The sequence below is a fragment of the Gossypium hirsutum genome, chromosome A03 (genome assembly GCF_007990345.1).
Source record: "Gossypium hirsutum isolate 1008001.06 chromosome A03, Gossypium_hirsutum_v2.1, whole genome shotgun sequence".
In the NCBI taxonomy this organism is placed as follows: domain Eukaryota; kingdom Viridiplantae; phylum Streptophyta; class Magnoliopsida; order Malvales; family Malvaceae; genus Gossypium; species Gossypium hirsutum.
Genome location: NC_053426.1, coordinates 33,601,657 through 33,619,284, shown reverse-complemented (window position 1 = coordinate 33,619,284; position 17,628 = coordinate 33,601,657). Strand labels below are relative to the sequence as shown.

At 32.6% G+C, this 17,628-nt stretch overlaps 1 protein-coding gene across 1 annotated transcript; it reads right to left on the bottom strand.

The window, feature by feature from the left end:
- Nucleotides 1–6,921: 6,921 nt before the first annotated feature.
- On the bottom strand, nt 6,922–7,566 carry LOC107887842 (uncharacterized). Its single transcript, XM_016812068.1, has one exon. It carries the CDS (start codon nt 7,564–7,566, stop codon nt 6,922–6,924), a length of 645 nt encoding a protein of 214 aa, XP_016667557.1.
- Nucleotides 7,567–17,628: the final 10,062 nt, after the last annotated feature.

Here is a 17,628-nt window from a genome sequence, read left to right as displayed (position 1 = left end):
TTGGATTGGTGGATATTTGTTTGTGAGTTTTAGTGCAGGAAAATGGTAAGTTTTGGGTGACAAATGAGGCTAGGAAATGGTCTTATTTTGTCCACACAGGTAGACACACGGATGCGTGTCTAGGCTGTGTGCCACACACTATAACACCCCCTTAACTCTAAACCGTCGCCGGAATAGGGTTACGAGACATTACCAGACATATCAGACAACTTACAAAATAATTCACAAATAAATAATAATATTCATAGTATAATATAATAGTTAAGTCCTAATAATAGACGCTCGAAACCAAAACGTAAATTAAAAGTGAAACGAAACTTGTTCAAATTCTTCGGAATTTTTTTTTGTAATTTAATTTATATATATATTAAATTTCGACAGCATTTCTGCTTATTTTTACATAAAACCCCCTGCAAACTTTAAACCCAAAAACAAACCAATATCAATACTCCAACCAATGATTAAGTATACTCAATTACATCCAATTTATATTAAAATAATAATTTAATACCTTAGTTTAAACAATATAACATGTTAGTATATATGTATAATTAATAATATTTATTTCATTTCAATTATTTAATACCAAACCTACCATTTCACAACTTTATATCATATTCATAATCCAAAACATTATAATCATTTATATACAACCAAAATCATTTAACTTAATGTATACACATAATTTATATGCAACTACCTAGTACATGCCACTTAACAAAAGGAAAAAATACATCACCAAAATCTTTTTGTTGGAGTCGGGTTTGTTTTGGATTCTAGACCGGATCCGAAACTCTAATAACCTGCGCACGGAAACAACCGTACGCTGAGTATTTCATACTCAGTGGTATTACTATAAATGAAGACTATTTAACATTAGTAAATTGCAAACATCAACCATAAATTTATTATTTATTTAAACTAATTATATATATAATTATATTACTTCATAAATCTTAAATTCATAATTTTTTTTTCATACCAACTCAATTCATAATTTAGTTCATATATTCTTTCTCATACTTTTCAATAGTGCTAAAACAAATAATCTCATTTTCAAAATTTCATTTCAATTATTTACCCTATTAACAAGGCTTGGACTTTGATAGATACGCGGATTCCATCCAAACACACCAGAATATCCAACCCAAACACACCTGGAATATTGTAAATCCTCCATAACACACCGGTATAATATATCCTCCCAAACACACCAATAAGGCATTAAATGTCTTTTCGGATAAACCGAAGTATATAATAACAGAAACATCTTCTCGACCGAACTACAAATCTCCTCATCACATCACAAATCCAATGGCATGCCATTTGTATCAAATCTAGTCCGACATGTTACTAGGGTATTATTTTACTTTTCTAATTTTAATTTTATTTCCACAAAAATTTTCAATACTCAAACAATTCAAACATCTATTTTCTTAATTCATATACAAATTAATTTTCACACATACTCATATTTAATTTCAAATATAATACTTACCTTATCTTAATTATTCCATAACTATAAATTCAATATACATTTAATAAATAGTTTGAGTTATAGTAATACAAACCCGAAACACGAGTTTACTCCTCAACGATCTTTTCTTTTCCTTTGGATGCCGATGCCTCGGTTTCCTTGTTAGCTACGAAAAAAATAATAATAACAATTTACATTATTAATTACAGCATTAATTTAATAATTAAATTTCTAAACAATTCCTACCTTCTTCCCAATTTAATCCTAACTAAACTTAATTATTTTCTTAATCCAATTCACTCTCTTTTTCTATTCAAATTTTGTCTAAACTTATATTTAACTATAAAGTTTCCTGTATATTTCCCTAATTTCGAAATTTCTTCAATTTAGTCCCTACAACATAAAACTTATAGCCTAGTTTACAATTTAATCCCTTAATCAATTCTAACTTAGAATTCATTCAATTAAATCCCTAATTCCATAATTTGTCCAACATGAACCATATTTGGAAACATATGAACTCTTGAACTATCAACTTAATTTCATCAAAATCTTGTTTTAAAGCTTATAAAACATCAAAATTAACTAAAAAGGACTTAATTGACTTACCAAATTAACTCCAAGCTTCAAAAACCCTATTTTCCCTTTTTCTTTCTTTTTCTTCTCTTCTTTCCCCTGTTTCGAATGCTCTCTGTAACATTCTTTCTTTTTCTTTTTTCTTTTTTTGCGTTTCATTTGTTTTATTTGTTTTATGTTATATTTTATATTTAATTAATTTAATAAATATCTATTTTCATAACAAATACTAATATTACAATTGGATACAGATTTATTTTTACATTTGTACCAATGATTTTATTACCATTGTCATTATTTAATTTGTTTCTCAAACAAAAATCTCATAATTTTAATAATTTAATTATTTATTTAACAAATATCTTTTTACTTAAATTATAAGTAATTAAGTATTTAAATTACAAATGTACCAATGTAATTTTTTTACACATGTATATTTTTATTACCATACAATTATCTACTATTTTATTTATTTAACAATAATGATAATAATAATAATCTAATATAAAACCATAATGTTAATTAATAATTATAATAATTTAATATAAAACCATAATAATAATCATTATAATATATAAAACCTAAATAAAATCTTTGATTTTATTTCACCAATATGTCGCCTCATTTGTAGTCAATGGCTTAATTGCCATTTTAATCCTTTTTATTTTCTATTGCTTTAGAATTAAACTTTTACCCCTTTTTCAATTTAGTTCTTTTTGCTAATTTTTCTAAATTAAGCTAATTTCACCTAATAAATCTTAATTAGACATACCACTAGGCTAATAAATATTTTTAATAATTATTTTCGAACTTATTTCACTAAGACGGATACCCTATAACTCACTTTTTCGGTGCCCGTGAATTTCAGGTCATTACATTTCTCCCCCCTTAATAAATTTCGTCCTCGAAATTTACCTGAGAAGAGATGAGGATATTGTACTCTCATAGTTTCCTCTGGTTCCCAAGTCGCTTCTTCAACATTATGATTTCTCCATAGGACTTTCACTAAAGGAACCTTTTATTTCTTAATTCTTTCACTTCCCGTGCTAAAATTTGAACCGGCTCTTCTTCATATGATAGATCAGGTTGAATTTCAATATCTTCTATAGAAATTATATGAGAAGGATCTGATCTATATTTCCGTAGCATCGAAACATGAAAAACATCATGAATCTTTTGTAATTCAGAAGGTAAAGCCAATCGATATGCAACTGGTCCAATTCTTTCCACTATTTGCGACGGCCCAATAAAACGTGGACTTAATTTGCCTTTTTGACCAAATCTCAATACTTTCTTCCATGGGGAAACTTTAAGAAATACCTTGTCTCCGACTGAATATTCAATGTCTCAACGTTTCAAATCGGCGTAAGACTTTTGTCTGTCGAAAGCCGCCTTCAATCTGTCTTTGATCTTTTTAATTGTTTCCTCTGTTTCTTGAATCAATTCCGGCCCAATCACTTTTCTTTCATTCAATTCTGTCCAACATACCGGTGATCTACACCTTCGACCATACAGTGCTTCATACGGGGCCATTTGTATACTAGATTGAAAACTATTATTGTAGACAAATTCAGCTAATGGCAAATAACGTTCCCAACCTGATTCAAAATCAATAATACAAGCCCAAAACATATCTTCTAATATCTGAATTACCCGTTCGGACTGTCCGTCGGTTTGCGGATGAAAGGCTGTACTGAAACTAAGTCTAGTACCCAACAATTCATGTAACTGTCTCCAAAACCTCGATGTGAATCGAGGATCTCGATCTGAAATTATTGACACCGGAATACCGTGTAATCTAACAATTTCTCAAATATGCACTTCTGCAAGCTTCTGCAATGACCAATCTGTTCTAACTGCTATAAAATGAGCTGACTTTGTAAGCCGATCAACAATTACCCAAATGGCATTCTTTTGCTTACTAATATCGGTAACCCTGTAACAAAATCCATAGTGATACAATCCCATTTCCACTCGGGAATACTAATAGGCTGAAGTATACCTGTCGATACCTGATGTTCTACTTTTACCCGCTGACATGTCAAACGTTTACCGACAAATTCAACTATATCTTTCTTCATTCCTGGCCACCAATATAATTCTCGTAAATCACGATACATCTTTGTTTCACTAGGGTGCAAAGCAAAAGCACTATCATGTGCTTCTCGAAGAATTAACTCTTTTAGTTCAGAAGTAGCTGGAACACAAATCCGATTTTGAAACCTCAAACAATCATGCTCGTCAATACTAAAACTCTCGGTTGTACCATTCTGAACCATTTCTCTTTTCTTCAATAATCTATCGTCTTTCATCTGAGCTACTCTAATCTGATCAAACATCATCGGCTTAACCTTTAGCTCAGCGAACAAGCTCCCATCATCATTAATACTGAGCCGAGCAAACATTGCCCGTAATTCAATCACAGCTTTTCTACTCAATGCATCCGCTACCACATTTGCTTTTCCCGGATGATAGTCTATAACACAATCATAATCTTTTAGAAGCTCGATCCACCGTCTTTGTCTTAAATTCAACTCCTTTTGCGACAGAAGATATTTAAGACTTTTATGATCCGTGTAACTGTAGCATTTTTCACTATATAGGTAATGCCTCCAAATCTTCAAAGCAAAAATTACTGCAGCTAGCTCTAAGTCATGCGTCGGGTAATTACGTTCATGTGGTTTTAACTGTCGAGATGCATAAGCTACGACCTTCCCTTCTTACATCAATACACAGCCTAGACCGCTCAGAGAAGCATCACTATACACAACAAAATCTTTCCCGGACTCTGGTAATGTTAATACCGGTGCCTCTGTCAACATTTGCTTTAAAGTCTCAAAACTCTTCTGGCACTGATCATCCTAGATAAAAGGAACATTCTTCTGCAGTAGTTTAGTCATTGGTAGTGCTATCTTCGAGAATCCATTTACAAACCTCCTGTAATACCCAGCTAAACCGAGAAAACTGCGTACCTCCGATACATTCTTTGGCGCCTTCCACTGAACAATTGCTTCAATCTTCTTTGGATCAACTCTAATCCCGTCAGCAGATACTACATGTCCTAAAGTTACAACCTCTGATAACCAGAATTCACATTTGCTGAGCTTTCCATACAACTGTTTCTCTCGCAAAATTTGTAGAACTATTCGAAGATGCTGATCATGTTCTGCCTCTATCTTCGAATATACCAATATATCATTAATGAAAACCACCACAAACTGATCTAAATACGGCTGGAAAATGCAATTCATCAGATCCATAAAAGCAGCTGGGGCATTGGTCAGTCCAAATGGCATTACCAAAAATTCATAATGGCCATAACGAGTACGGAAGGCAGTTTTAGACACATCACTTTCCTTCACCTTCAGCTGATAATACCTGGATCTCAAATCAATTTTTGAAAATACTAAAGCTCCTTTAATCTGATCAAACAAATCATCTATATGAGGCAACGGATACCGGTTCTTGATCGTCACTTTATTCAACTATCAATAATCAATCCATAACCGCATAGAACCATCTTTCTTTTTAACAAACAACACTGGAGCTCCCCAGGGTGAAATGCTTGGTCTAATAAATCCACGATCTAGTAAATCCTGTAACTGCACCTTCAATTCTTTCAACTCTGTGAGCGACATTCGGTACGGAGGTATAGAAATTGGTGTTGTACCTGGATACACCTCAATAGCAAATTCAACCTCTCTGTCAGGTGGTAAGCCCGATAATTCTTCTGGGAATACATCTGGAAACTCACATACAGTCCTAATCTGACTGCACTGACTCTCAACTGAATCAGAATTAATAACGTATGCCAAGTATGCTAGACAACCCTGCTGCAGTAATTTATTAGCCTTCATTGCTGAAATAATGCGTGTCGAACCACTGGTACGGATGCCATTCACTTCAATTCTATCCCCATTTTCTGTTTGAATACTAAACCTCTTTTTATAGCAATCCAAAACTACCCCATGTTCATATAGCCAGTCCATACCCAAAATGATATCAAAATCACCAAAAGGCATGATTAACAAGTCCACATGAAACATTTTATCATGTATTATTAACGGGCACCTCCGACATACTCTATCTACTGACACCGTTTGTCCCAAAGGGCTAGACACTTCTATAGAAACTCTAGACATTTCAGATTCTAACTTCCCCGATTCGACTAGTTTTGAATTTATATATGAGTGTGACGAACCCGGATCAATTAAAGCATAAATAGGCTTAGAATACAATAGAAATATACCTGTAACAACATCATGTGCATCGCCCTTCTCACAGGTCCGGACTATGTACGCTCTGGCCGGCGCTCTGGCCTCTGACTGTTGTGTAACTATATCGCTGTTTCTTCTGACACCTCCACCTCTAGACACAGAACTCGAACCACCCCTACTAGATCCTCTGCCACGAACAGTAGGTACTGATCTTTGAGATGTTGCAGGTGTGGCACTTTCACCTTTCAGACAATCTCGGATAAAATGATCTGTGGCCCCACATCGAAAACATCGCCGAGTTATCCTCCAACATTCACCTAAATGTTTCTTTCTGCAGTGCTCACAGTCTGGGATTTCTATACTTCGGGATGGACCTCTCACACTACCAGTAGATATTGTCATCTATTTACCTCTTCTTCTACCACCTCTGTCTAATCTAAAACTAGATCTCCAGTCACTTCTTGATTCTCTGAATCTCTTCGGTAATGGATTAGAATTAGTAGTTCCCATACGTTTCCCAGCTGATTTACCAATTTTTGATTTTTTATCCAGGCCCAGTACTTGTTCTATCATTTTTGCTCGCTCAACCAGATCAACAAGTTTAGTAATTCTGAGACTTACCAATTGAATCTTGATTTCATCTCGTAGTCCCTATAGAAATCGTTTACAACTATCAGCCTCGGTTGGAACATATTCTAAAGCATACCTACTCAATCTAGAGAACTCTCGCTCATAATCCAATACTGACATATTCCCCTGTTTCAATACTAAAAACTCTTGCTTTTTCTCTTCGATGTACAATTCCCCAATATACTTCTTCTGAAATTCTTTTTGAAACAAGTCCCAGGTTACCTGAGCATCCGGCAAATGTCTAACCATAGATTCCCACCAGAGATACGCTTCTCCTTGTAATAGTGATACAGCACATATCAGACTCTCTCGAGGGGTGCAGTCTAATTGTTGCAAAACTCTTTTTGTTGTTTCCATCCAATTTTTAGCAGCAGATGGATCAGCTCCTTTTAATCCCTGAAATTCCGTGGCACCATATTTTCGTAACTCTTTAATCGGGGCCTGTTTGACAGTAGGTACAGATGTAGTAGCAGGTATAGTTCTCACTATATGCTGTAATGCATCAGCTATATCTCTTAACAGTTGTGAGGCATTTCTTTCTCTCCCTACGTTAGGAGGTTGATTATTTAACGGATTCACACTAGGTGTAGCAGATTCAGTTTCTTCTAATTCTCGACTTCCAGTATACATTTCCTGTTCAATATTATCCATTCTTTCATCTGACATTTTATCTATAAAACAAAATCAAATAAATATATTAGCATCCAAAAATCCCGACTCAATTTCGACTCGACAGTGGCATGTACTTCTAAATTCACTTCCGAGCTCAATTTAGCCCGAGAATCGACTAAACCTGATAGCTCTGATACCAACAACTGTAACACCCCCTTAACCCTAAATCGTCATCGGAATAGGGTTACAAGGCATTACTAGACATATCAGACAACTTACAAAATAATTCACAAATAAATAATAATATTCATAGTATAATATAATAGTTAAGTCCTAATAATAGACGTTCGAAACCAAAACGTAAATTAAAAGTGAAACGAAACTTGTTCAAATTCTTCGGAATTTTTTTTTTCTAATTTAATTTATATATATATTTTAAATTTCGCCAGCATTTCTGCTTATTTTTACATAAAACCCCCTGCAAACTTTAAACCCAAAAACAAACTAATATCAATACTCCAACCAATGATTAAGTATACTCAATTACATCCAATTTATATTAAAATAATAATTTAATACCTTAGTTTAAACAATATAACATGTTAATATATATGTATAATTAATAATATTTATTTCATTTCAATTATTTAATACCAAACCTACCATTTCACAACTTTATATCATATTCATAATCCAAAACATTATAATCATTTATATACAGCCAAAATCATTTAACTTAAAGTATACACATAATTTATATGCAACTACCTAGTACATGCCACTTAACAAAAGGAAGAAATACATCACCAAAATCTTTTTGTTGGAGTCGGGTTTGTTTTGGATGCTAGACCGGATCCGAAACTCTAATAACCTGCGCACGGAAACAACCGTACGCTGAGTATTTCATACTCAGTGGTATTATTATAAATCAAGACTATTTAACATTAATAAATTAGAAACATCAACCATAAATTTATTATTTATTTAAACTAATTATATATATAATTATATTACTTTATAAATCTTAAATTCATAATTTTTTTTCATACCAACTCAATTCATAATTTAGTTCATATATTCTTTCTCATACTTTTCAATAGTGCTAAAACAAATAATCTCATTTTCAAAATTTCATTTCAATTATTTACCCTATTAACAAGGCTCGGACTTTGACAGATACGCGGATTCCATCCAAACACACCAGAATATCCAACCCAAACACACCCGGAATATTGTAAATCCTCCATAACACACCGGTATAATATATCCTCCCAAACACACCAATAAGGCATTAAATGCCTCTTCGGATAAACCAAAGTATATAATAACAGAAACATCTTCTTGGCCAAACTACAAATCTTCTCATCACATCACAAATCCAATGGCATGCCTTTTGTATCAAATCTAGTCCGACATGTTACTAGGGTATTATTTTACTTTTCTAATTTTAATTTCATTTCCACAAAAATTTTCAATACTCAAACAATTCAAACATCTATTATCTTAATTCATATACAAATTAATTTTCACACATACTCATATTTAATTTCAAATATAATACTTACCTTATCTTAATTATTCCATAACTATAAATTCAATATACATTTAATAAATAGTTTGAGTTATAGTAATACAAACCCGAAACACGAGTTTACTCCTCAATGATCTTTTCTTTTCTTTTGGATGCCGATGCCTCGTTTTCCTTGTTAGCTACGAAAAATAATAATAATAACAATTTACATTATTAATTACAACATTAATTTAATAATTAAATTTCTAAACAATTCCTACATTCTTCCCAATTTAATCCTAACTAAACTTAATTATTTTCTTAATCCAATTCACTCTCTTTTTCTATTCAAATTTTGTCTAAACTTATATTTAACTATAAAATTTCCTGCATATTTCCCTAATTTCGAAATTTCTTCAATTTAGTCCCTACAACATAAAACTTATAGCCTAGTTTACAATTTAATCCCTTTATCAATTCTAACTTAGAATTCATTCAATTAAATCCCTAATTCCATAATTTGTCCAACATGAACCATATTTCGAAACATATGAACTCTTGAACTATCAACTTAATTTCATCAAAATCTTGTTTTTCTAAAACATCAAAATTAACTAAAAAGGACTTAATCGACTTACCAAATTAACTCCAAGCTTCAAAAACACTATTTTCCCTTTTTCTTCTCTTCTTTCCCCTGTTTCGAATGCTCTTTGTAACTTTCTTTCTTTTTTTTTTTGCGTTTCATTTGTTTTATGTTATATTTTATATTTAATTAATTTAATAAATATCTATTTTCATAACATATACTAATATTACAATTGGATACATATTTATTTTTACATTTGTACCAATGATTTTATTACCATTGTCATTATTTAATTTGTTTCTCAAACAAAAATCTCATAATTTTAATAATTTAATTATTTATTTAACAAATATATTTTTACTTAAATTATAAGTAATTAAGTATTTAAATTACAAATGTACCAATGTAACTTTTTTACACATGTATATTTTTATTACCATACAATTATCTACTATTTAATTTATTTAATAATAATGCTAATAATAATAATCTAATATAAAACCATAATGTAAATTAATAATTATAATAATTTAATATAAAACCATAATAATAATCATTATAATATATAAAACCTAAATAAAATCTTTGATTTTATTTCACCAATACGCCGCCTCATTTGTAGTCAATGGCTTAATTGCCATTTTAATCTTTTTTATTTTCTATTGCTTTAGAATTAAACTTTTACCCCTTTTTCAATTTAGTTCTTTTTTCTAATTTTTCTAAATTGAGCTAATTTCACCTAATTAAATCCTAATTAGACACACCATTAGGCTCATAAATATTTTTAATAATTATTTTTGAACTTATTTCACTAAGACCCTATAACTCACTTTTTCGGTGCCCGTGAATTTCGGGTCATTACACACACGACCTAGTAACTTGGGCATGTGGTTAGTCTGTGTGTCCCCTTCATCTTAAAAATGAGAAACAGAATACTCAGAATTGGGTACACGGGCAGAGACACTGGCGTGTGCCTTAACCGTGTGGTTGACACGACCTTGAACACGGGCGTGTTACATGGTTGCGTGAAAACTGCACCTAAATTTCAAAAATAAAATTCGCCACACAGCCTAGCACACGGGTGTGTGACTTGGCCATGTGACTTCAATTTCTTCATGCCTTAAAAGTCAGAGAGTTACACGGGTTAGGGACACAGGCGTGTGTAGTACACGGCTTGACCACACGGGTGTGTCCCTAGTCCATATGGTCGTGTGAGCCCTGTAACCTTGGAAAATTTTTGAGATGTCGCGAATAATTTATGAGTTTCTGATTAAGTCCCGTCTTAACTTTAATGCTCGTATTGGACCTTGAGGATCCAATTAAGGGACATTCTGAATGATTTCAGTAATTGAATAGTAAATTATGTAAATAAATTGTAAAGTGTTCTGAATATTCTGGTAATGCTCTGAAACCCTGTTCTGATAAGGATATGGATTAGGGGTGTTATAAGAACACTCCAAATCAACCGTAAAGCCGAAAGATGTTTGCTCGCACGATTCACAACAAAGTAGTGTAAGAAATCTAATTAGTTTGGATTTGAAAAATAGTAGTAATTTTGACGATTGGTTGGAACTCGTCAGTGGGTGTTTAAAGGCTAGTTAAGAGATGAATTGATGAAATTTATACTGATTTTTGACTTAGGTTCATTTTAAGGTTTATTAAGGAAAATTTGAAGATCCGTTATGCTGTGAGAAGTGAAAAATAAAGTGTGGGTCCCAAACTCAAAAAAGTAATTAAAAATGATATTTTTTAATATATTTGATAATTTAACTTTCTGATTGGATTGACTTAATATCCAAATAATTAATTTTTTCAATGGCCGAACCAGGTATGTTTCGAGCCCTAAAAGATTGATATGTTAACAAAGTTACTAGTTTGACAATGTGACTATGTGAATGGTATTGTGCTTGATGATTGTGTTATTTGGTATTAGATTGATTTTATATATAGCATGATTTGCTGAAATATGAGTTTATGCATGATATAATTGTATGGATAGTTTGCTATGTTATATTGGAAAGGTTTCTATACATGCATATTAGAAAAATCGTAAAAGTATGTGAAATTGTGTAATGTTGAATGATATCATCTTAATTGTAATTTGAAATTTGGAATATTGTTTCCATTTACTAAAAGTATGTGATTATTGAGGGTATGTTAAACATGTCAAATAAATATGAAAAGTATTGAGATATGATTATGCATGAGTTTGCGTGACATATTGCATTTGCATTGGGATGGGATATCTTGTGGTTAATGGAGGAGTTCCGTGTAGTACTGGCTACATATTAAGTCCGTATTTATATGTAGTTAGTGCACTGCACTTGGAGTATCGAGGGGATTGAAGATTTTATCACATATTATATGTTATTGGCGATTGTATCGCATTATTTGATATCTGACAGATTTTCTACATTATTGATTATTTGGTGGTTTTACCACATCGAGCTATGCTCACATTTATTGGAGTTTGGCAGACGGGTTCTGGGGAACTCGTGGTGTGTAGCAGATGGTTCTTTTTTGCATTGCATAATGCTCATGACATATTTGGATGTTATTGATTTATACTACATATTGTATTGTGTTGTATTGAATGATATCGAAATTAATGATTGTTACTCGAATAACTAATGATCTATGCTCATACACTGTTTGACATCAATTTGATAATAGCTATGTAATGATATGAAATTCCAATGATGGTTTTGTGTTCTTCTATTAAAGCTAATATGTTTCACTGTATTCGATATTTATGTCTGTTTAAATAACAGTTCCACGCACACTAAACTTTTATAAGCTCACCCCCAATAATGTTTAACTTTTCAGGTAAACCTCGAGATTAGGACCAGACTCAACATTCGGTGAATCACCTTGGACCTCGGACTGTTCTTAATAAATATTATTATGTCTTTATTGGTTTTGGTTTGTAATTTTTAATTATTTCTAGTCTGTGGCTTGGTAACTTTTCTTTTGGAGATTTTTGAATGCATGAATTACTCAAGCATAATAACTAAAAAATGCACGATATTGGGCTTAAGTAAAATTTGACATTGTTCCCTAATTTCTGCTGCATTGTAAATGAACCGTTTTTGAAAAACAAACTGATAAGGCAACTAAGTTTCAAAAATGACTTGAAAAATGGTTTTTTCACTGCTTTAGTTTAACATCGAGTTTTTACAAAAAAGAGTGACAAGCAAACATTTTTTTTCTTAAACAACACTATCAATAATAAAATGATTCTTAAGTATAGATTATCTAATAAATGAACTCTTTTAAACTAACTTAAAGTGCAAATACGATTTTCCTCTAAAATGAGTTTATTTAAAGTCTTCAAAAGTAACGTAAGTTAGCTTAGCTATTTCGGTGGCTAATGTAGCCTTCTTAATCTAGCCATAGTGTTTAGGCTAGGTTAGGGAGTTTACATGTTAAGTAATAAGGGGTAAGTATGATTTGAATTATCATCAAATTTATAATACGTCTTGTTTGTCTAAAGGATTGTGCTAGTTAGGTTGTAAAGTAACCTGGTTAGGAACCAACTGGATAGACTAGTAATATTTATAATGTGAGATTCTTGTTTATATTTTTCTCGGTAAACTGTAGACCATTAAGAAGACAAATTCCAAAATGTGTGACACTTGTTAAGTTCCACTAGGTAAGATGGGTCATATTTATATGTGTAGGGGTTCTAAGAGAGGTTTTTCTTCTTTTAAGGGTACTTTTTGATTCTTTTTCTTAAATCCAATGGTATATGTTCCTCGTTAAATTGGAAGTTAAGAATTCTTAGTTTAATCTATGATCATTCCATCTCTAGGTAAGTATTACAGCTCTGCATGTTAGATATTTTGAAAGAATGAGTCTGTAAATGGTATATGAATAGTAAGTGGTAAGTATAAGGCTTTGCATAGGGGTTATCAGAGTTTGCGATGACAGTAAATTGTATGAAAATGAGTTTTAATGGTGGTCATATGTTCTATAAGCAATTGTCATTGCTGGTTTGAGGAGAATATCTAAGTCTAGAGCTTATAACTATAGTACGTGAGTATCAGGTGAGTTTCTACCTTGAATCTCTCTCTTAAGTGAACTTTTCAAGTAGAAGAAAAATTATATATAAAAGATTATGATACCTACAATAATTAGTAAGTGTACTAGTATAGTAAAGATGAGATAAATGTTATGATCATATGTAATAAGTTCTATTGAAGAGGAATATTGATTAATAAGTATGTATGTAAAGTTTGAGACATGAAAAGTATGAGTCAGTTTGGAATGCAAATACATTTGGGTAAGTAAATGATGAGAAATGTCCTTTTGTGAAGCCTCTGGTAGGGTAATTATATTGCTAACTAGATTGGTAGATCATGATATGAAAACAAGTGTAAGACCATGTGATTGAAACCCATGGCATCTTGATATGATTTGGAAACACTCATGGTGTAGCCTCTAGTAAGATGAAGACTGGAATGGTGCATCACGAAACATGAATGCGTGTAAGACCATGTGGTTAAAACCCATGGAAAAATACATTTGTAAGAATGTTCATGGTGTCGCCTTTAATGGTGTGTAAATCGAATGAGAAGATCACGATATATGAACTTATGTATAATTCCATGAGGGAGAACCCATGGCACCTTCTGTGAAAGTCCACCGGGACAGTAAACACATAATTTTGTATTATGCTTTTGTGGCATATTTTGTTTGGCCCTTGCAACGTGCTTTGATAAATCTATCTAGTAAAATGTACTTATCTGCCTTTATGGTAATTTGGGTAAATCCTGACAATTCTTAATAAATATTCCTAAGATAAGGTTATGATATGTCTGAAGTTAATTGATGGAATTAAATGTGTAAAGTAATTGGATAAGTTTTTAAGGAAGTTCTTGTAGAGAAGTGTGTATCTGTATGTTAAGAAGGGGTATTCGTCATGATAATCTATTAGTGTTGAATATAGACGTATTCACAGTTGAGAGACATAATAAATTGTTTATTTGAATGCTTCTATGTTGTATAGTGCTGAAATCTGAGTATTTGGTATATACCATATTTGAATAGTATCATACATTCTTTTCAAATCTTATGGAAACCAAGTCATTATATTTTTTGAGTTATTTGAGGTCCTATAATAAGGCTATATGGGATTCATCTGGATGATCTGTATAGCACATTATCAACAAGAGTTTGTATGATATCGAATCAGAGTATGACTTGATTAGTAAATTGATGGTATACAAATCTAAGTGAGTACCTGCCAAACATGTATGTGTCTGCTAGTGATAAGAATCAATGAACAAGTGTTTTGGAAAAAGTGTATGTCTGAAGAGTTGATCTGTATAAAGTGGGCTCTATGGTATATTCTTTTGAATGGTACATTGGTAAGTTAATAGGATGAAAGTTGGCATGTAAGTGTATGCCGAAACTATAACAGTATCAGCTTGAAATGAAAGTAATTGGTTTAGAGGGGTAGTTTGCACATAGATGTTCTTCGAATAAGATAAAGTATCTGCCAATGTAATTTTTATGGTAAACCTCACTAAGTTATCTACTTACAATAATTTGTTAATGTTTAAGGTATTATGGTAAAAGAATGTGTCAGGAGGGACGATGCTAGGAGTACACCAGGTAACGGTGAAGTGGGTTGTTATGCATACAGTGGAAAAGTTTCGTATTATGGGCTTTCACCCTAAAAGGCTATCTTTAATAAATTTTGTATTGTAAAATTTTAGATAAAGGTCTAATGTAATGTTTTAAACTTTCCTTGTTTTTAGATATTAAGGCCTTTAGTTAAAATAATAAGAAAATTATTTTCATTTAGGAGTATTTGTCAATTGTTTCAATATTTTGTTAAGTATTGTGTAGTAACACTTGAAATCCAGACCTGGTGAATCGGGTTGGGTTAAGGGCATTACAACTTTGCTACAAATGATAACTCGTTTATAGGCACTCAACTCCTTTGGAAACAAATTTGTAAGGGCAAGAATACACATAATCAAATTGATAGAAAATGAATTCATAGAAACTAAAATTTCCTTTTAAAATTATTATCTGTCTTTGGAAAATTTGAAATAATTATATTCCAACTAGGGAAGAATTAAGGAAGAGGCTTATCATTCTTGTTGCGACATTATGCCCCATATGTAATAAGGAAACTAAAATGTTGGAACACCGTTTGATTCAAAGTAACTTTGCTAGAGTAGTGTGGTTTTGCTTTCAATTAGGATCTGACTTTTCAGTTTTAATTTAGATGGGATCTTACAATGGCTTTAGCTTGATGATCTGAACAACTAGGAAGTCGAGGAGTTTTTTTTTCATGCATTCTTTGGAGGCATTTGGAAAGCACAAAATAATACGATCTTTACAAAAGCTTCTTCTAATCCTTTTAAGGCTCCTTGTCAAATTAAGGATATATATACTCATATTGTAAATGCTTACAACAATTCAACAAGTTATTAAGAGAAAACAATATAAAGTAGAATGTAACACCCCTTACCCATATTCGACGCTGGAATAGGGTATGAGGTATTACCGGAGTTAAACACCAGCAAACATACATTTTCGAGCCATAAATTTTCGTCCAAATTAAAAAAAATTGTATTTAATCACAAAGTCCCTAATACAAGCCTATGAGGCCCAAAACATACTTTGTAAGTGGTTCAGGACTAAACCGAAAACTTTAGAAAATTTTACAAAAACTTAGAAAATTTTTCACTAAACAGGGGTCACATGCTCGTGTGGATATGGGACACGCCCGTGGGGGTAGGCCGTGTGGTCACACACGCTTGTGTCCTGAACCCGTGTAACTCTTTATTTGTCACCTAATAACAAATTGAAGACACATGGCCAAGTCACACGCCCATGTGCTAAGCCGTGTGGTCGATTTAAAATTCATGATTTTTCATTAAATAGGTGCAGACTTCACACGCCTGTGTACAAGGCCGTGGCCCTCACACGACTGAGACACACGGTCGTGTCTCTACCTGTATACTCAATTCTGAGCATTCTTTTCCTCAAAATTTAGGTGTGGGGATCACATGGCCTAAACACATGCCCTAGGGCAAGCCGTGTGTGGCACACGGCCTAGGCACACGCCCGTATGTCTACCTGTGTGGACAAAAATAAGGCTATTTACCAAGCCACTTTTCCACCCTTTAATGCACACACCTACGCAACATAACATAACACCAATCCAAGCATATACATACAACTAACATCCACAACCAAGACATCAACACCTCATTCATGATAGGCATCATTATATAAATATACTTATAACCAATATTAGCCCATTTTCAATGGCCTTATACAAAATGAATTACTAACCAATATAAGCCAACACATTTGGCCAAATCAATTATGACACATAACAAAATGACCAAGTCCCCTATACAAAATGACTAAGTCCCCTATATATGCTTTTGAAATTTAGAAATCAATTATGAGTTTAATTGTATTTGGCTGACTAACATTTTGAAAGCTTACTTTGTGTGTGTTTGCATTGTTTTATAGATATCGAAGCTACTGGGAGCTCGGGGATCGTCGAGGATCATCACCACACTATCGAACTCTATTTTGGTACTTTTTGAAAATGTATATATATTGAAGTATGGCATGTATGGACTATAAGTTTGTGAATATGTTTGGTAATGTGTATGTACAAGCCCAATTTTGGGCCCAAAACCCCTAAACCCACTAAGCCACAACCCAAACCAACTTAAACCTACCCAAAACCCAAATAACCTAGCCCAATACATTAAAGAAAAATAAAGGAAAACCTAAAACCCTAGCCGTCAGCACATGCTCCCCACCCCATCCACCACCGATGCCTGCAAGTGGCCTCTGCTCCACCACCGTTTACCTGCAGCAATAAAAGAAGAAGAGACAGAAAGCAAGAAGCAAGTTGTAGAAAAAATGCCTATAAGAGGCCAAATCAAAAAACCATTTGTAACAATCGGCACTTGTGAAATAAAAACAATATTAGATTTCAAACATACAAGCAAAAAAATAGAAACCCTAGTAACATCAAAAA